Source organism: Ursus arctos, unplaced genomic scaffold (genome assembly GCF_023065955.2).
Source record: "Ursus arctos isolate Adak ecotype North America unplaced genomic scaffold, UrsArc2.0 scaffold_2, whole genome shotgun sequence".
In the NCBI taxonomy this organism is placed as follows: Eukaryota; Metazoa; Chordata; class Mammalia; order Carnivora; family Ursidae; genus Ursus; species Ursus arctos.
Window position 1 is genome coordinate 831,948 of NW_026622874.1, and position 21,178 is coordinate 853,125.

Here is a 21,178-nt window from a genome sequence, read left to right on the forward strand (position 1 = left end):
CTGAATGTATCCAGTGGGCTCCGAACATCCAAGAAAAATACACGGACAAGTTCTTTCGTGGGAGGAATTTGCATTATTCTTTCTTCCTCTTGAACTCATGTGTTAATTACACTATCCTTATAGAATTGGTCACCTGTTAGTCTTCTGTATAACAACAATATATTTAGAGATTAGTTGAAATTTTAAAATTTCCTATGATCATAAGGCTTCTATGAAAAATTTCTTCTGATTCCAGTCATCTTAATAAATATTATTAATCTATAGCTTATGAAAATAATATAAACATATTGCAAAATTTTCCAAATAATTATTTTTAAAAAGCGAAATTTTATTGCAAAATGTTCCTTAATATACAAGTTTTTTCTTAATAGGAAAATTTTCATGTCACTTAGAAAGACTACTTTAGGGGCGCCTGGGTGGCACAGCGGTTAAGCGTCTGCCTTCGGCTCAGGGCGTGATCCCGGCGTTCTGGGATCGAGCCCCACGTCAGGCTCCTCCGCTATGAGCCTGCTTCTTCCTCTCCCACTCCCCCTGCTTGTGTTCCCTCTCTCGCTGGCTGTCTCTATCTCTGTCGAATAAATAAATAAAATCTTAAAAAAAAAAAAAAAGAAAGACTACTTTAAAAAAAGGAGAAAACATAGTCCCTTAAATCTATGGTTCCCTGGAAACCTTGAGAAGTCTGTGAATACCTCCAGAGGAAAACGTAGCCCTGTGCCAACTGTTTCAAAATTTCCGGTGTGATTTTCTTCCCTGAGAATGTCATTTTGAAGAGTGACTTTACGTTGTCAAACATGAGATACATGAGTTTTTCATAACTGATACATTATTGCTGTCTGCCATCGGGATTTCACTTTGATTTAAATCCTAAAATTAATTATTTAAAAAATAATTAGTGTTTATTTTGATTTATCGATTTCTTATCATTGGTTCTTGCACCTCATTCTTTCCTTTTTGGTCTAATTCCAAGATATAAATATAAGTCATTCCTTCTTTTTGGAGTCAGAGTGGAGAGGAGACCAGAATCCGCTGAATTTTTGTTAGCAAAATAATACATGAACTAAAAGTAAGCAGTGCATAACCTTCTCCCAAAAAAGACAGAGCCTGTTGATGATAAAAAGCTCTGACATTCCGGAAAGCATGTTTTGCTGCATTCTTTGTGTGGTCGGCATGTAACAGTTCCTCCTTATTTTTTTTTTATTTTTATTTTTTTTTAAAGATTTTATTTATTTATTCGACAAAGAGAGACAGCCAGCGAGAGAGGGAACACAAGCAGGGGGAGTGGGAGAGGAAGAAGCAGGCTCATAGCGGAAGAGCCTGATGTGGGACTCGATCCCATAACACCGGGATCACGCCCTGAGCTGAAGGAAGACGATTAACCGCTGTGCCACCCAGGCGCCCCTAACCGTTCCTCTTTAAAGCACAGACAGACATCCAGGTGTGAGGAGTGAGTATAAAATAAGCTAACGTTCTTCTGTAGGTTTGGAATAAGTCTAACAATTTAGAGTAACTTGAGTATTTTTATTGACTAATGTTCGTCACCTGTAGTTTTACAAAAGGATAACATTTGTTTTCTTTATGCCTTCCTACTTCTCTCTCTAAATTTCAGGTGCTCTCAAATTGCCCTGAAAGATTAAGCAGTAGAAATCTTAATGTTAGAAAATCTGCTTTAAAAGAGAATACTTTTACTCTGTTATAGAGTAAACTGTTCTCTCCCTGGGGGTTGGGCAAAGAAGGTTTAGAAAAGGTTATGTGCATTGCCAAACACAGAATACTGACCATTAGTCAACCATGCTGGATAATGTGTGATATCAGCCTTCGACTGTAGAAAAATAATAAAGGCAGATGGATAGAAACCTATTTTTTAAAACACTGAATGAAATACAATTCAGATTCTTTCCAATTTCAGTGCATAATTCATATTTAAAATGTCTCACGCATTGTTAAATACGCCAATATCATAAATGATGCTAAAACCCTGCAGTGCATCTACTATTCAAGATCACCAGTAGCTACTACTTTTTCCAGCTCAGAAGGCAGAAAAATTAGAGACCACGAGATGCTAAAATGATCCGTATCACTACGGTTATGAACCTTGAAAGTTAGAATGCACGCCTTAAAATCAATTTCAAAGTTTCCAAGGAAACGAATGAAGATATTTCAAGACAAGATTAATGTGATTTGCAAATCAAAACCCACTTAAGACTGTTATCACAGCATTATGTGCTAATTGGTGCTTGCCACATTTTTTAAGAAAGCCAGAAAAGAAAATCTTACTTCATGAACCCAGCAATAACTGAGACAGCAGCCCTCATTTTCTTCTCTGTCTGCTTTGTTACCATATTTTGAATATAATGAAGAATCTGTAAAAGAGGCCTTTGTTACTAAGATTTTGTAAAACCTTAAAAAAAAAAAGAATAAGGGCATCAAAAAGCCCAAAAATCTGTGGGGTTGCAAAGAAATAGGAAGAGAGAAAACTGATTGAACAAACATTTGTGACTGACGCTCTGTGAGGTGTAAAATGAGGTTGGACTTTGAGATCCCACTTTACAGATGAGGAAACTGAAATTCCGAAAAGTGAGGTTACTGACATGAGGTCACAGCTGTTAAATGCTGAGAAAGGATCTGAAGCAGTGTTTCTGATTCCAAAACTCCTCGTCTTCCCAGTGCCTCGTGCAGAAAGAATGGCAAGGGAAGTGCGGTGTGCTCGGGGTCCTCAGCGACGTTCTACGTCCTGAGCTGACGCACGTCCTGAATAAAGAGCTGCAGGTCGGAGGAAGGTCATTCTGGAGGTCTGTGGACGGTAAAGTTCCCTTTTGGACCCTGCCTGCTCCCTCTCCGTGACGGCTGGCTGACGAGATCAGCGACTGTCTCTCACCGACCTTTGCTCCTGCCCCCACGCAGCACGATGCCTTGCACACCCCCGGAAGCTCAGTGAGTATTTGTTGAGCTGCACTGACAGAATTGGTTGTGTCAGGTGTGAAATAAAATTAATTGGTGAGAATGTCAGTTGGGGCTTTGAATCAACTTCTAACTTCCCACTGTCCGTGTGACATCTGACATGGTCCTGCTACTTATACTGGACACAGTCTTCCGTAGGGAAGTCCTCTGTGTCTGCGTTCACTCCAGTGGCCTGAGGCATAGAAATGCGACCGGGGACCTGGATCTCTAAGCGAATGTCTATCAAGTTTATGCCAAGTCTGTGCTGGTCTCTTTGGAAAGCGGTCGTGGAGCTGTTCACTTGGATACGTCCTGTGTTTCTGTCTGTCTGCGCTCTGGACGGGCTGCCAGTATCTCATTAAATGCCTCTCTGGGTACTGCACCAGCTGTCGGATGGGACTTAACCTCCAAAGTGCACCCAGCAATTGCTAAGGCGCGTCCTGGTGATTCCTTTCCCAGCATTCCCTCCTGGCGCGTTGTGCATTCGGGGGATTTCATCGGGTGGTTTGAACAGAGAATGGGAATAGTCAGCTGGGCAGGGGAATTCTGGTCTTCCCCATAAACTAAGCAGACACATTGTTCTTTCTTAGCTGTCAAAATATGTCTAAAACAGAAGTACATCTAAGAAGGGTTTGCAACAACAACAACAACAACAACAAAAAGAAGAGTTTGTGAGTCTTGCCCTTTGCCTCCTCCCCAGGGAAACAGCCTGAGGTACAGCCCTGAACCTTGAAAAATAGCACAGTGATCTGGGAGTACAATGTGTTACCACTTTCATTGTAACAGCTGGGAGCTGGCCAAGGCTTTACAAAGAAACCAGAAAGCAACAGCAGGAGTTTGGGCAGCCTTAGAAAAATATTTCTTGGCTTAAAGAGAAATTTCTTTAACAAGAATCTGACACCTCAGACTTAGCATGAAAGCACAGACCAGGTCAACCACAGGAAATCCAGCTCGCCAGAATGTGTCCCATAATGGTAGCAGAAACACAGTGGGAGAGCACGCTGGGTGCACTTGGAGGCCCGACAAGAGTTGCGACCACTGAAGACTCAGTTCTTGAAAATCTTTCCTGGTTGCTGCGTTAAACAGGGATTCAGCTCTCTTCCTACTTATCTCACTTTTTCATGTGTTCTGAATTTGGCCAATGATGAGGGCGCGACCTTGGCCGGGCAAGTCCTGCCACTCTCTGGAACTTGGCTGCCTCATCATTAGCTGGGATGGATGACACGGGATCATCTCTCTGCGTCCCTCCAGCTCTGACATTTTGTGGCCGGAGGAAGTCATGGTCCAACACGGTCCTCAGGCTCGCCCCCTCGCCTCACTTTCCGGGGTTCTCACGAGAGCCTTTGTCTAGTGTGATTTAAAACAGTCTAGGTCTCCCTTCTGTTAAGAGAATGTAGAAAATCCTAAGTCCCCCCACCCCCTCTTTGCTCAAGGAAAATACAGAAACAAGTGTGCAAATCTCCCTTTAAGCAGGTTTACAATAAAGGATTTTTTTTTTTTTTTTAATTTCAGATCACTTGGACTTACAAGTAGTCCGGTTTTTGTTGTTTCAGCTCGTGGTACAAAAGCCTTCTGTTACGCAACCAGAGAATCACACAGTGTAGACTGTTTACCACCCCGGCTGTAGAGGTTCTGCCTACTTGCCAGGTTGACGAAATTTCAGACCAGAAACTAAGTGAGCTGCACCAGTCTGTTTTCCCGCTTCCGCTCAATATTAGAACAATGAAAACATGATGCCTGTCCTGCTGATACAGTGTTTAACCAAGACTGGGCTTTTAGCTTTAACTGTGAGACATGGAGTCTTCACGAAACTCATAAAATCCATGCCTAACGGTATTTATTTAAAGTACGGGTGATCTTGCCAATGGTCTTCTTTATTTTTTAATTTTCCTTTTCACTCTTTGGTCTTCAAAAACGCCATGGGGGGTCTGAATAGTTTTTGTTTTTATCGCGGCCACCATGACTAGCTCTTTTTCTTTACCAAAACTTTAAACGGGGGGCCTGGGTAGCTCAGGTCGCGAAGCGGCTGACTCCTGATTTTGGCTCAGGTCATGATCTCAAGGTCAGCAGGCAGTCTACTTAAGGATTCTCTCCCCCTCTCCCTCCACCCCTCCAATCCCCACTCCCCCACCCCTGCTCATGCATGTTCCCTCTTTCTCTCTAAAATAAATAAATAAATGTAAAAAAAATAAAACTTTAAATGCAATAAACATGCCTCCTGTAATTATTAAGTCTAAACATAAAGGGGAGTTTTGCTAGTACCCTGACACCATCAAGGCCCCTACCTCCTGTCACTCCGTCTCCACCAGGTAAAGCCCATCTAAACCAGAATATTTCCATCCTGGTTCAGGTCCCAGAACAACTTCTCCCTCACTAATAAACAAGCACAATGACAATTTCCTAAGTGCTTCCATTTTTTTGTCACACAGATTGTGTGACTCAAGTGATTCACAAGGAAGCTAGGAGCTGTACTTGGCGAGCGGTATTGGGAGAGCTTGTTAATTCAAACGAACACCTACATCCACGCTTGTCAAAGCAAGGCCCGCGGTCCACTGCTCAGGGATCCTCAGGGTAAAAGGACCCGATGAGGCAAGTGTTCCCTTCAGTTTGCATTAGGAAGCACCAGGCAACAAGGTCACACTAAAATTTGGAATGCATAAACTAAACTCAGCTTGTTAATAGAACTTACTGAGGCCTCCAGTGCAGACTTTGCGAAGACGTCTGACTGCCACATGATACCTGGCGATGTTGCAAAGCTCTGAACACACGTATCCATGGATAATCGAGATTCCAGTCATCTCCCAGGAGAATATTTTATTATTACTGAATCCTTAATATTGCTGTGACTTGGTCATGATTTTCAGTGACTGATGTTCATGACTTAACGTTGATTTTATGTCATCATCTTCAATTTAGATTGTCATGAACTGTGTGGTTAATCCCATGGTGTGTCATGATGCACATTTGCATTAATGACATTCCTAGACAATAAGCTCCAGTAATTTCACAGGGAAGCAGCACACATATGTTACAGTTCATGTATGAGTTGTCCATACCTTTTTTCTGAAATACATGTATCTATTCCACAAGTTTTCCTATGCAGTGCCACTCTACTGTTCCTAGTTTTTTCTGCCTAAAACTAACTTGGGATGAGACCATAAAGCCATAGAGTCTTTTAAATGTGCCATAATCAGAGTGGTTGAAATTCAGCCATGAATTGCAGCATAGATTGGTGGGAAAATACTCCAAACAGTATTACCCACCAAGGATCAGCATCCTGGAGAGGGAGAAGTGCTAGATTCTGGGTTCTAGGAATCCTCTTGTCATTCCAGTCCATTCTGGTCAAGAAGTTAACCATCAGTGACAGAGGTATTGCTCGTCCTACTCTAATTGTAGTTCAAAGCACGGTGGTGGACAAGGTCAGTCAGGAAGGACATGCAGAGTGAGACAAAGAGAGGTACCAGGTTGGGATTTTGAGAATATCGACATGTAAGGAGAAATTAGCAGAGGAGGAGCCAGCAAAAGAGAACGAGAAAGGGACGTGGAGATCAGATTCCAAAGAGGGGATGGAAACAAAGACAGCTGGAGCTGGGACTGCTGTCCCAAATACTTGGCAATGGAGTGAGAAGAAGAAAAAGAGATGGATGGATAGATGGGAGAGGACAGAAAAGAGGTAAAGAGTGGGCTTGCTGGATGGAGATGACGCTGCAAGGTCAGCGGCCTGGGGTTCAATATGGAAGAAAGTTGGGATTATTTGGAAAATAAAGGGAAGCTTCAGTGAAGGGACAGACATTAGAGTAATTGTCCCAGAGCATCTGTAATTTTGACTGACGTTGTGACATTCCTAGTGGGATATAATGTTTTATCTTTCTTTCTGGATGAACCTCTGAACTTGTTCCAGTCCACGTTAATTTACAAATGACCATTCATCGTGACAGCTTTGGGGAAAACGTGCTGGAACATTAACATGTAAATTATGTCCTTTACAGGTTTATGGTGAAACATAGAAAAAGTTAAAAAACATGCGAGTCTTACTAGAATTCAGCTTAGATGCACTCTTATTTTGTTTCTTTACCCTTTCATCAAGGTCTGCCAACTGAGTGTGCCAGGCTCCTCTCCCTTTCCACTCTAGGCCACTTCCAAAGCTACAGGGAAATCAAGGGGAAAATAACAACCTCAACTTTTCCATGACACTGATGTTTGGACTTCAGACACTCTTCAAATGCCAGTGGAAATGGAGAACACATGGAAGAGAAAAAACTAACTTTGTTTCCCACTTCTCTCAGAAGTTGATTCAAAGACTATCCCATGATGAAACAGTGAAGGAAAAAATGAAATAAAAGCAGAAACAAATAGAAATAACTTGTTTAGTAGTGATTTGTTCTTCCTTTTCCCCATAAAAACCTGCTCTCTGCTTTCTGGTCTAGCATGTAAGCAGCTTGGAAATTGTTATTCCCATCCATCCTCACAAAACTGAAAAAAAAAAGCTGAACAAAGTAAAAACCAAGTGTTCCTCCCTCCATCCATCAGAGAATGGAGACCAGAGGGGCAATCAGTGCCCCCAACCTGGAGAGATGGACAGACATATACAGAGAAGCATGACTCACTGGAGCAGAAGCCCAAGAGTAGAAACCTCCATCTGGGGTAGAAAATTAACATTGTAGCTGACTTACTGGGGAATCAGAAACTCCAGGGGATTGGGCCAGTGTTGGGGGAATATCACCCATTGTGACTTTTACCTCCAGGAGCACTCCCAGCTTCTCACAGGCAGGATCTTAGAAAAATTCCCTCATGCTTCCAACAAGACAACAGAAACAGAAACCATCTGAAATACACCCAGAACATTCTGTTCTTTTTTAACAAAACTTTTCTCAGGGGAAACTATACTACTAGCATCTAATAAACTGGGGTTACACCAGCATCTAAACTACCTGGGGGAAGGGAAATACCAACTCCAGCCCAGTTCAGTCTTCCCCCTACAGACAGAGAAATGACCAATTTAAGCCCCTTAGACCTTTCCTATGTCCTTTAAGTGGGGAAGTAGGAATCTCAAACCACCAAGGAGCATCCGTGAAGGTCACAGCTCAGGGGCACCCTAAAAAACTGAGAATGAATCATAGGACTATACAAGGCTCCCCTTCCCCACACATACACACAACTCACTACCACATAAATAGGGTTCCTGGATAGAAGAAGAAACTGAAAAAACTGCATGTCTCAGACCTTATGTTAGAAGTATCTAAAGAAACTCAAAGACAACAGGGGAGGCAAAAACAATGACACCAGAGGAAATTACAGCCTCTAAAACCCATAGCTACAACAAGAGTAAACACAGACTACATCCTACTTAGAGAAACATAAAACCTCACATTAAAGGCCTATCTTAGTTTCTTTGACATCATGTCTTGCTTTCAACAAAAAATTACAAGGTATATAAAAGACAAAAAAACACAGTTTGAAGAGAGAGAGCAAGCATGAGAAGCTGACTCAGATACAGAAGAGACTTGGGAAATATCAGACACGGAGTTAAAAACAACTGTGATTGAACTACTCAGGGCTGTAACGGAAAAAGCCGACCATACACCAAGAACAGGTGAACACCGTGCACAGAGAGACGGAAACGCTCAGGAAACATCAAGAGGGAACATAAGAAATCAAAGCACTGTAATAGAAATGAGGAATGCCTTGGATGGGCTCATTAACAGACTGAACATGGCTATTAAAGAGTCAGTAGGCTTGAAAATATGTCAATAGAAACTTCCAAAACTGAAATACAAATAGAGAAAAGAATGAGAATGAGAGAGCAGAATGCCCAGGAACTGTGGGACAACTACTACAAAAGATGTAACATACATGTAATGAATACCAGAAAAGAACAAAGAAAGACCAGAAGAAATATTTGAAACAATAATGACTGATAATTACCCCAAATTAATAATAGACACTATTATTGGACACTACTATGGATTGAATTGTGTTCCTTTAAAATACATGTGTTGAAGCCCTAATTCCCAGTAACTTCAGAATGAGATTGTGTTTGGAGATAGGGCCTTTAGAGAGATAATTAAGGTTAAATGAGGTCCTAAGGGTGAGGCCCTAATCCAATATGACTGGTGTCTTCATAAGAGAAGAGACACCGGGGACACAGAGAAAAGACCATGTGAAAACACAGCGAAAAGGTGGCCATCTGCAAGCTGAGGAGAGAGATCTCAGGAGAAAACCACCCAACAGCGGCTTGACCATGGACTTCCAGCTTCCAGAACTAAGAGAAAATAAACTTCTGTGGTTTATGCTACCTAGTCTGTGGTATTTTGTCATGGGAGCCCTAGCAAACTTATACAGGCATCAAACCACAAATCCAGGGTGGTCAGAGAACATCAACTACGATTAATACCAAAATCTCTCTCTCTCTCTCTCTATTTCTATCTATATCATCTATATCTATATGTATTATATTCTAAATGCAGAAAATCAAAGACCAAGAGAAAACTTTGAAAGAAACTGGGGTGAGGGATAGGAGGGAACACATATAGAGGACAAAGGATAAGAATTAGTCAAGTTTCTCATTAGAAACCATGCAAGTAAAAAAAGAGTGGAGTGAGATTATATATAACATGTTGAAAGAAAAGGCCACAAACCTAGAATTCTTTATTCTGCAAAATTATCTTTCAAAAGTGAAGATGAAATACAGATTTTCTCTGACAAACGAAAATTGAGGGAATTTGTTGTCAGTAGACCTGCGTTATAAGAACTGTTAACAGAAGTTCTTCAGAGGAAAGGAAAGTGATATAGGTTGAAACTCAGATCTACAAAAGAAAGGAAGACTTTTAGAGAAGGAATCAATGAAGGTCAAACAAAATATTTTATTTTTCTTATTCTTAACTGATCTAAAAGATAGTCATTTGTTCAAAATAGCAATAGCAACAATATATTCAGTGATTATAGCTTATAATTAAGTGAAAGGAATGATAGCAGAATTGTACGACTGGAAGGAATAAAGTGGGGATATTCTCTCATGAGGTGCTTGTATTACTCATAGAGTGTATAGTGTTATCTGAAAGTTGCCTTAGATTGGTTGTAAATGCATATTTAAAACTCGGGGAAATCCAGAAACAATTAAAAAGTAGTATAATTGGGGCACCTGGGTGGCTCAGTCAGTAAGCATCTGGCTTTGGCTCAGGTCATGACCCTGGGGTCCTGGGATCAAGCCCCACATCAGGCTCCCTGCTCTGGGTAAACCTGCTTCTCCCTCTCCCTCTGTCTGCTGCTCCCCCTGCTGTGCTGTCTCTCTGTCAAGTAAATACATAAAATCTTAAAAAAAAAAAAAAAAGTAGTATAACTGATATACTAAGAGACATGAGAAAATGGAATCATATGAAATGCTCAATTAAAGCCAGAAACAGTAGAAAACGGATAGAAGCAAAAAACAAAACAAAACAAAGAAAAAACAAAGAAAAAGGGATATAAATAGAAAATAGTTACAAATAGGATAGATATTAACCAACTATACTAATAATCACTTCAAATGTGAATGGTCTAAATATGCCAATTAAAAGACAAAGACTCAGAGAGTAGACAAAAAAATAGGACCTAACTATATGCCGTCTATAAAAAACCCACTTAAAAATAAAGATGCAGATAAATTACAAATAAAAGGAAGGATAAAAACTTGCCATGTTAACACTGTTAAAAAAAAAAAAACCTAGAGTAGCTAAATTAATTTCAAAGACGGCCTCAGAAAGACTAAAAAGTAAAAGAATAAACAGGGACATTGTATAATGATAAAGGGACTAATTCTTCATGAAGACATAAAAATCCATGTTTATGCACGTAATAACAAAGCATCAAAATGCTTGAGGCAAAACTGAGATACTTCAAGGAGAAGGAGGCAAATACTATTATGATTAAAGACTTCAACATGCATCTGTCTGGTTGACAGCTCCAGTGCCCAAAACATTGGTCAAGACAAGCTGAACAGAAGAGAACCATCAATCAACTGGACCGAATGGACATTGATACAATACTCCATCCAACAGCAGAACAATCTTCTCAGGTTCCCATGGGACATGTAGCACCAAAATAGACCACGTTCCAGGCCATAGAACATATTCTAATTAATTTCAAACACAGAAATCTTATAAAGCATGCTCTCAGACAACAATGAAATCAAACCAGAAATCAATAACAGAAAGATCGCTAGGAAGCCCTCAAGCGCTTGCAATCAAACAACACACTTGTAAACAACATATTGCCAAATAAATCTTGAGACATTAAAAAAATATTTTCACTAAAGGACAATAAAAATACAAGTTATCATAATCTGTAATGCAGTGAAAGCTGTGCTTAGAGGAATGTTAATAGCATTGAACGCATATATTTAAGAAAAGATCTAAAACCAATAAACTGAACTTCCAACATAGGAAATGAAAAAAAAAAAAAAAAGAGCAAATTAAATCCAAAGCAAGCAGAAGAAAAGAACTACTAAAAAAATTACAGCATTAATCAATCAACTTGAAAACAGGAAACCAATAAGGAAATTCAACAAAACCAAAAGCTGGTTCTTTGAAGAGATCAATATTGATAAACCTCTAGTCAAGCTAATGAAGAAAACCAAGAAGACACAGATTACGAATGTAATAGATGAAAAACAGGGCTATCACTACCGGTACACGGACTTCGAAAATATAGCAAAGGAATATTAAGAACAACCCTAGTCTACAAATTTGATAACCTACATAAAATACACCGATTTTTTGAAAGACACAATATACCAAAAGTCACACAAAGAGAAAAAGATAATCTAAATAGGCTTATATCTATTAAATAAATTGAACCAATAATTGATAACCTACCAAAACAGAAAGCACCAAGCTAAGATGTTTTCACTGGTGAATTCTACCAAACATTTAAGGAAGAAATGATACCCTCTACAATTTCATTAATGGGATGGGTTCACTGGAAAGCTTTGCAATGTTTTAGGTCAAGAAATAAGCAATGCCTACTTTTAGAAAAGTGAAGTTCTTTCATTTTCCCCAGCACCTTGAATTCTCCATTTTTAAATATTACACATTACAGAATTATCACTGCATCAATATACAATAATTTAAGGCTCTGTTACTTTGTCAGCCACCCAAGTTCTGAGGACATATATGCTATTTGGTTTTGTTTCTGCATTTACTTCACAGTTCTTTTAAATTGGTTCGTTGTGTATTTGATCTCTCTAATTAATCATAAATTCTTCCCTAAAACATGGAACTTTTGATATAGGAATCTTTCTATCAGTGTTAACTGACCCACTTAAAATCTGTCCCTGAAGGAAAAATTACTATTTATATCAAAGCTGTTCTGATTATTTATATCAGCATAAAATTAATTGCTGTGATTCACCAACTAGAACACTTTCTTTTTGCTGACCTCTTATTATTTCTATGAAAAGTGTATGACTCCTCTGTTTCTTTTTACTATTATTTGAGCATGGTTTTTGAGAAGTGGAATTTAGTGTTGTCTAGTTCTTAGGGGGGTCAATAAGTACATTCTCTCTTCACAGTCCTGTAAGTCTTCACACCATTCTGGAGAAAACACAGACCTTTGGTTGGGTATTTTCTGAGGCACAAATCATCGTCCTACAATTTAATGGAAAGTTCTCAATAATTTCCATTGTTAAAAGGTCTGTCTGCAACTGTCATGTGTTGGTCTCAGTTGCATTACCACTAGGTATGACACGAGTAAGTTACTTCCCTAGGGGGCAGGAGTTAAGGGAGTGACAAAAAACTCAGCAATCAGGAAAAAAAATAATATTAGAAGAATAAAAATTAATGCAAAAAATTTTGAACAAAATCTAGAAATACTAAATAAGACAGGCTCCAAAAGGGCTAGGATGTGGTGGGTGAGTCATGCCAATACAGAGTCAGCTCCTGTCTTTATTGGAAATCTTGATTTCTTGGGGTTCTAGTACTACTTGAACATTGGAGACGCCACCCTCAAAAGGGGACTGCCTGAAGACGCTGAGTGTGTGCCCATTCATAGGAACCTCAGTGTGCAACGTGTGCCGAGACAGCAGTCAACATCCCGTCATGGCTTCTGTCTCAGTCTGCAACAGTGCTACTGTGTCTGCTTCTTCAGACAGTTCTCTGGAGCTACTCCATGCTTGTCCTCCAGCCCTCACTGACAGCCCTTTGTGCTAGATCATTCCTGATGCAGGGACACCTGGGGAAGGCCATTCCTGGCTCCATTTTAATTGGCTTGGATTGGAATGGTTTTTGTACTTGGGTGAGAAATACAAAGAAATCTCACCTCACTTGATTTTCAAAGAACGGTGTTCCTAGATCTGCAGCCCTGCAGTCCATATGGGCTTGTCTTGGGCGCTAAATATGGTCAGTGTCTTCTATTTTTCTACAAGACCAAGGCAGGCATGGAGAAGTGTTTCTCCATGTAAACTGACCTGTAAAGGTTTATGTTCTGTGGAACCTACTTGGTAAGTTCAAACTGGGGATGGAAACAGAGTTTGGGATCCTAATACAGGGAAAGGAAACCTTCTTTAAGCCTGCTTTAAGCATGAAACTCCTGCCTGCCCCCAGGCTCTCTTAGAAACGATGCCTAAGTAATCGCTGGGTTGGGGCTCCACAGCCCAACAGCATCACATCATCGATATCATCTTTGCAAACAGGGATCCACATTTCATGACAGCGTTCTTTAAACACATCGTGGTAGGAAATTCAAAGTTGGGTAATTTGTATTTTTGCTGTGATTTATTCGTGCCTAAAAAGAAAAATTACAGAAGACACAGCATCAACCTCACCTGCAGGAGTGGTATCGTGTCTGGGATCATTATTACCTACGTCCCGTCTTTTTTTTTTATAATCTCCAACGAATAATTATTTTATTCTCCGCTTGTAGATAATCCAAGCAAGCTAGACACAAGCAGGTATATGTTTATCCAGGGGGAAAAACCAAATATAATAATTAAAGTCTCTATCTATGGTTAGTTAACAAATTGCAGGCACTCCAGCTTTGGGTGTGAAATAGAAGGTGACCCTCTCTGAAATGGACCCAGTAGGAGCTACTGTGAAACTGAATGGCATTAATCATTTTGAGACGACTGACTCTGGGGGTTGTTCTGTAACTGATTTGCTGTGTAGGCCGTGCCACTTCCTCGGGCTTAGCACGGGAACATCGATGTGCTGTGAAAGGAGACGTGAGCTGCGACTGTGAACACCGACACATTCGTGAGAAACACAAAAGATGTCTAGAGAAAACACTGAGAGTAAGAATTTGCTTTTCTGCAAGGAACAGAGGCGATATATGCCAGGCAGTAATGAGGAAGGAGCACGAAACACTTTTGCTTTGATGTGACAGTCTGACTTACGGACTAGGAGAGAAGCAAAACCATTACTTTGGATTCATTCATTTGGGTTATTTTGACAACTGAAGAAAGTCGGTATTATTATTCTGCTTGAAAAGTGAGCACACTGGGTCTCAGAAATGTTACGTGTCGCACCCAAAGTCACCCAGCTGGCAGGAGGCTGTGACAGCAGTTGAGTCAGATCTGTCTGCCCCGCCAGCATGTGGGTCTTTCCCCAGCAGTTCCTCCCAAGCCGTCCAAGTGTTTCCTCCACGAGAATTCCAAATTCTCAGGCAACGTCCCAGGTTGGGCAAAATCTCCACAAAGTTCTCCAGCTCAGACTCCATAAATCAGCAGTTGTTTTTAAAAAATACCTTCTTTCTCTAAGGTATTCTTTGAAGGATATGCCCTGAATGAATACATCAGCATTCTCACGATGGGAATATTCTCTCAATTTATAAGTATTCTGGTGTTTTGGTTGTTTTCTATGTTAGTTTGAATATTTGGCACCTGATCAATCCTGGATGAACTACTAAATTCGAGATTCTGAAAGGACAGAAATGAAGGATGGCTCCATAGGTTTTCATGGTTTTTTCTACAGTCTTCTTACAAAGATGTCTCTCCAAGAGCAGTGCCAAAGAAAGCCAGACTGCTACAGAGCTTCTCCTTGTCCTTGCGTATGGTGGCCCGCTGCGTCAAATGCGTTCGCTGCGTTGTCTCCTGACCAATATCCCCTCCTCCTTCAAGATCCAACTTAAATGGCTCTCAGTTCCTCTGTGAAATAATTCTACAATGCCCCGAGTAAGGCCGATCTTTCATTATTTTAAACTTGTACATAATTTTGCACACATCACTGTTAACAGTCACTCAGCTCCCTACAGGAACTCCTTCCGTATCATTCTTTCTTCTCATCTAGACTATGAGTTACCCAACCATGTGGATAGAGCCAGAGTCACCTTGTTAGTCCTGCACCACAACAGCACTTGGCATAGGAAAAAATCCTCAATAAATATTCGTAGACATGACATTTTAAAACCATTCAGTCTTACTTTGAAAACCATAGCCTTCAGGAAGATAGGAAAACATGGGTTCTCGTTAGGGGTCTACTTCCTTGAAGGGCTTAACTAAAATCACGGTTGTTGAGCGAAGTTCATTCTAAGTTCACTAAACTTGATTTAGTACAGTTAAGACTCCTATTACATCTTTTCTTTTGCTTGCCTCTCCATGTTTAATATACCTTCTGCTTATGGAATCCTAGGGTCCCTGAAATAACAGTGAGAAAAATGGAGCACCAGAAAGTCAAGGGATTTACCACAAATCACAGAGCTACGTGGCAGAATAAAGTAGAACACTGGAACTTTGAGCCCTTTTGTTACTCTTTCTAGTGGACCAAGGTGCTATGGAAATAATATTAAAAACTTCTTTAAGCTTGTTTATAGCTCTTTAACCTATTCAGAAGAAATTTCTTCTTCTTTTTTTAATAATTGCTTGGGACACTATACCCTGGAAAAAGTTGCCACCAGGTTTGTGCCTGACCCTTTCCAAACAAAGCCATCCACAAATTCAATGTTAGAAATATTGGTCCCACACTGATAGCTGTGGCTTTCTTTTCTCAGTTACAAAGCGATAAAATGTGCGCACGTGCTCATCTATGCATATCGGCTGCCGTAGTAAACAGAGGAGATATTGCACTGACCATAGTCCGTGTTTTCCGGCTCCCAACAATTTGATGGCCAAAAATAGGGTGTCTGTGGAATACAAAGAAGCGGAACTCAGGTTAAACACACACAACAAGAAGAGAGTTCTTGGTTTATGACTTGTGTTCATCTACAGCGATTATCCAGAATAGTTTGTTGACGGTGTATGTTTTGTAATCCAGGAAAAGTACCCAAAGAGGCATCGTAAGGCTTTTCTTCCACACTTACTTTGCTGAGCAATTGTTTAGTCTCCAAATGTGTGCAGCACCACCAGGTACTTAAAACATCATACCTTTGCTGCAATTTTATGTCAAGTGACGCAGGTATGAGGTCTGATTGCATCATTCAAAAAAAGTGTTAACCCACAAAGACTGAAAGCAGACTATTAAATTCAGCAAGACAGGATGAAATATATTTAAATCTACAAATTGTTTTCTATGATTCAAACATCTCATTATTGCCTTCTGTAGATCCCATGCTCAACCATCAAATTTCCCTAAAATCTGGCGATCATTCGTCTGCCTTTGTTAATCCGATAACGCAGCTCTGAGCATTATCCAGCTAAATTTAAACAACTTTTCTATCTCATTTTAAAAAGAAGTATTTCTCCATAAAAACACGTATTACTTTAAATTTTTAAACTGCAGAAACCAAAGGTGATTTTTTAAAAACTAATTTTACTTGATTTTAATTGTGTTAATTTAATCAATTTTAATTGATTGATGTGATCAACAATTGACAGAAATTTCACTCTGTGAACATGAGAGACTATGGACTCTGAGAAACAAACTGAGGGCCTCAGAGGGGAGGGGGGTGGGGGAATGGGATAGGCTGGTGATGGGTAGTAAGGAGGGCACGTATTGCATGGTGCACTGGGTGTTATACGCCAACTAATGAATCATCGAGCCTTACATCGGAAACCGGGGATGTACTTGTATGGTGACTAACATAATATAATAAAAAATCATTAAAAAAAAAAAAAGAAATTTCACTCTGTGAAATTCTAGAAACTAACAGACAAAACTACAAAGAAACTCTCTGATCAGGAAAACCCTGTTTCTGTTAACATTTGTATTTTCTCCTAGGGGTTCTCTAGCCCCATCAGACACACGTGCTCCAGACCACTGTACCAGCGAGTAGACCATCCGTCTACTCCCGCAAACTCTGATGACGACTTGGACTCAATGAAACAGTGAGTGCAGACATCAAGCTTGTGGGCTTCACTATACCTAGTAGCTACCCCTGTGTAATGAGCATAGTTGAGGTAATCTCCGATTAACTGTGTGATAATTCTCCCTCCGGAAGAGGGACTCTCAAGGAGGGGGAAAGGATAATGGGGAGAACTGTTTGAACCTCTGAGGGAGAGCCTTTTCAAACTGCAGGACATCAGGGATCTTGATTTACCCTCTACTCATTCTTGGGAATTGCTGCAGGAGACTAAAGAAATCCACTGATGCTACCCGCGTGAACAGAATGACAACAGGAATTTCGGTGGGGTGGGGAGAGTTGAAACACTAGACAAAGGAAGACATCAAGGATATTTATGGCCCCATCCTCACGTGAATCCCACTTGACTCCTTGGGAAATAGAGCTTGAGGGTAAAATTGGGTTAAGATCTGGGGGAACCACAGGGGACAAAATAGTTAAGATCTTGTGGGCTGCTAGTTTTTGAGACACGTCTCAAAAGCATTATTCCCTTTATTTTGTGAGGAGTATGTGTGTGTGTGTGTGTACACATATCTATCTAACTTTTAAAATATCTATTCTAGTCAGACTGGTCAGACACATACTTTTTTCTCAAAGCCACAAGGAATGTTCTTAGCTGCATTCTTACAATTTTTCTTCATTCTTCTATCATTTACTTTAGTGAGAATTTCCTGACTAAAAATAAAAGAATGAAGCTATTTTATGCTGTGATATTATGAGGAAATGCCATAAAACCAACGTTCTTCACAAATATGGCAAGATTTTTTTCTAGGAAAAGTATATAAATGTATAGTAAAAAAGAATTTAAAGAATTACAAATGCTTATAATCTGTTGAAATCTAAAAATTTACTTTTAAAGTTCAAGTAGACTTCAGGACATTTTAATGTCTGAGTTTCTCTTTTCTTTTCACAGTTGGCTTCTTCACCCAAGATAACGCTGATTCAGCCATTACTCAATAATCTTTGGCACATATGCTAATGTAATGAAAGTCGTGAAAGGGACCTGGCGAGTCACATCAGATCTCAATTCCAGCTAGCTAAGAGAGGATAATTAGACAATTGCAAGTTTACAATAAATACAGAAATGACATGATTTAAAATGTGCTGAGAAATTGAGACAAATTTACATCCTGCGGCATATCAATGAGATTAAATGAAGAGTTCTGTTTGTCTCAAACTCATGCCCTGAAGCTTCTTCAGATTCCTAATGATGGTTAGAGTCTCAGTCATTCACTGGAGGAATAGAAAACGTGATATTGCAAGTTTCCCATTTTAATTCATGATTTTTAAAATCCTCCCAGGGAGTTGAATTTCAGCTCAATGGAATAAAGAACTTTCTGCTGCTTGGAACCAACACAACAATGGAAGTGGACACCTTGAACAATAATGTTTTCTATTATTAGAGCTGTTCAAATATAAACTGATTAATGCCTTCACAGACATTAAAGCAGGAATTCAATTATCCTTGATTTTTCTGGAGTGTCCTTTGTTTGTTTTTAAAGTCTCGGTTTTAAGATCCTATGATTATTAGATTTACAAATACGGCACATTTAGATCCTATTTCAAATGTGACTAGGAAATTGAAATATTTAACATTTAATATTTAACATTAATTAATGTAATTTAAAAGACTATCTATCTATCATCTACCCAGGCATATTGAAAACTTGCTACCCTTCTGTCCGCACCTAACAGTGATGTACCCATTCCCTGTCTTGTTCTAAAGCTCTTTAAAAAAAAAGTAGCTATTTTCTCCAGAATATAGGGTGGCCCTTGCCCAACTCTGCACATCTTTGACCCAGGACTAAGGCATGTAAACCTTGTCCGCCTATTAATTTCAGTCTGGGAACGACAAGAGCAGAGTTAAAGGTTGCAAATTAGGTTAACTCAAGACATGATCACGGACTTTGGGCCATGTCTGAGCTTGTTTGCTTTAAGGAAAAATTTTAAAATTAGATAATTCTCCAGAGATAAACAGACCATATCCAATGTTTCCCTCACAGATATGTTCTTTTACACAGAGATGATTTTATTTGTAATACTGATGGTGAAGATAGATAAAAGTTGTTATTTTTGTAAAAAAGAAAAATCCTTTCATTCAGAATTTGTGAGATTTTTATTAGGCCCAAAGTTTACTTATAGTCTCTATATGGAAAATTTTTCAAAGAAAGGAAGATTATATGGAAAATGTAATCCTGCAGTAGCAGAAAACTAACTCCCTTAGAAAATCAAAAAGTGTTACAAATACATAAATATTTTGTTTGCTAATCATTAATAATTTTTATTTATTAAAAGTTACCTTTAGGATCATAAGTTACCTTATTAATAAGCTATTTTAAGCTACCATTACTTTAACTGTATAAAGGATAATATTCCTCTATTTTAAAGCCTTTTAAAATGAATTAATTTAACTAATTTATGTTGCTTGAAAACTTAGGTCAGTATCATGATTTCAAGAGACGGCTTTATCTCCTAGCTATTCGGTGCCTGAAAGTCCTGTGACTATTTGCCTTGGGTACAAAGGTCCTGAGGAAGTGGCACTGAGAGGGTTCTAGGAAGACAAAGATCTTTAAATGTTTTAAAAACACATTCCCTCTTTGTTTCTCTGTTTGTCCAACCAAGTTCTTTGGCCCCCAAGTTATTATTTTGCCATTTATTTAGCTATAGAACATCTAATGATATTTAGAACAAATGAGGAAGAATGCTCCAATGCCTACAAGTTTGACAATGGGGAGAATCCTCGGAAAACACCTGGAGCTAGAGTCTGAACTCTGGCATCGAATGTGCCTTAATTTTATCGGCTAGAATCCACCAGCCAGTGGGTAATGAACTATCCTGCCTAAGGAAATGTGGAGTGTACTTCAGATAAATCACCGTGAACTCAAGTGTCAACTCCACGCTCAAGGACCAAACTCAGAGTCTGTCTCATTGAAAATGACCCAAACGACTCTTCTCAGTTTACAGGTTATCTAGGGTATAGTTCTGTCTCAGATGAGCACACACACACCAAGTATCCTATGCCTTAGGCTTCAGTCTTCTTGCAGGAAGCCTCAGACACTGACATGCAGAGGGCTTGCATAATTAGCTAAATTCTGCATCGGAGTTTCGAGCATTCCCATGAGAATTTGCCTAGACCGAAGACAGTCTTGTATCCTGGACAGGGTCCAGAGTGTAATCAATTCAGTCGCACTTCTCAGCGTCCTTCTCAGCGGCTAATGCAGCTCACACATGAAGAACTCCCCCCTGTCCTGAATTCCAGCAAGCCAGTCTCTGAATTTTTCTCAAGGTTTAATATAAAACATAACTTCAATCCTCACACAATTTAGCTTTCACAAATCATCATAACCAAGCACATTCTATCTTTCCCTGCTTATTGTTTTTTGTCCTATGTTTAACATTAACTAGTTTCTAACTAGACTATTCAAATAAAATAAGTCATATTTTCAAAATTTTTGTAAAAACAATCCACAAACAAAATGCAGACTTCTATTTTACCGTTAAGGAATGTTTTCATTAAACTTACCTGAAACCGATAAAAGGTGCCATCATCTTTGAGCGTGAGGACGTGATCCGAGATTGGAAAGAAGTAGCCATGGGCAGCCATTAATGTTCCCAAATGGAGTGCCTCCACTGTTTCATGAAAACAAACAAAAATGTATACAAAAAATTTTTTAAATGTTAATTTGCAGGAGTAAAGGATTTTATCTTGTTCCCTTTTGAGCACATTCTTGCATCCAAATTCTTGGCATCCTGAAAAACGTGGCTTTGAATTTTTTTCTTTTTCCAGCTCTTTCACAGAGGGTCCTAAGGTGGCTCTGGTTCCTAGTAGTAACTGTGCAATGACCAACCACATGGCATGGCGACCAGCATGTGAGAACGTAACACTGTGGAATGTGGAGACTGGGAGGCTGTGCTGAAATCACAGAATCTGACTCCGTCATTTCATAGATGGGATATATTTTGCTATATATTAACAGTCTTCCACAAACAATTATAT

The 21,178-nt window shown here is 39.5% G+C and overlaps 1 protein-coding gene across 3 annotated transcripts in view; it reads right to left on the reverse strand.

The window, feature by feature from the left end:
* Nucleotides 1-21,178, reverse strand: part of RGS7 (regulator of G protein signaling 7) — a 580,289-nt gene that overhangs the window by 85,716 nt on the left and 473,395 nt on the right. For all 3 annotated transcript variants that reach the window (XM_057315141.1, XM_057315142.1, XM_057315143.1), the window contains 2 exons: nucleotides 20,705-20,811; nucleotides 15,975-16,026 (listed from right to left, as the gene is read on the reverse strand). In XM_057315141.1, the coding sequence (XP_057171124.1) occupies nucleotides 15,975-16,026; nucleotides 20,705-20,811 (159 nt within the window). The remainder of the gene's footprint in view (nucleotides 1-15,974; nucleotides 16,027-20,704; nucleotides 20,812-21,178) is intronic.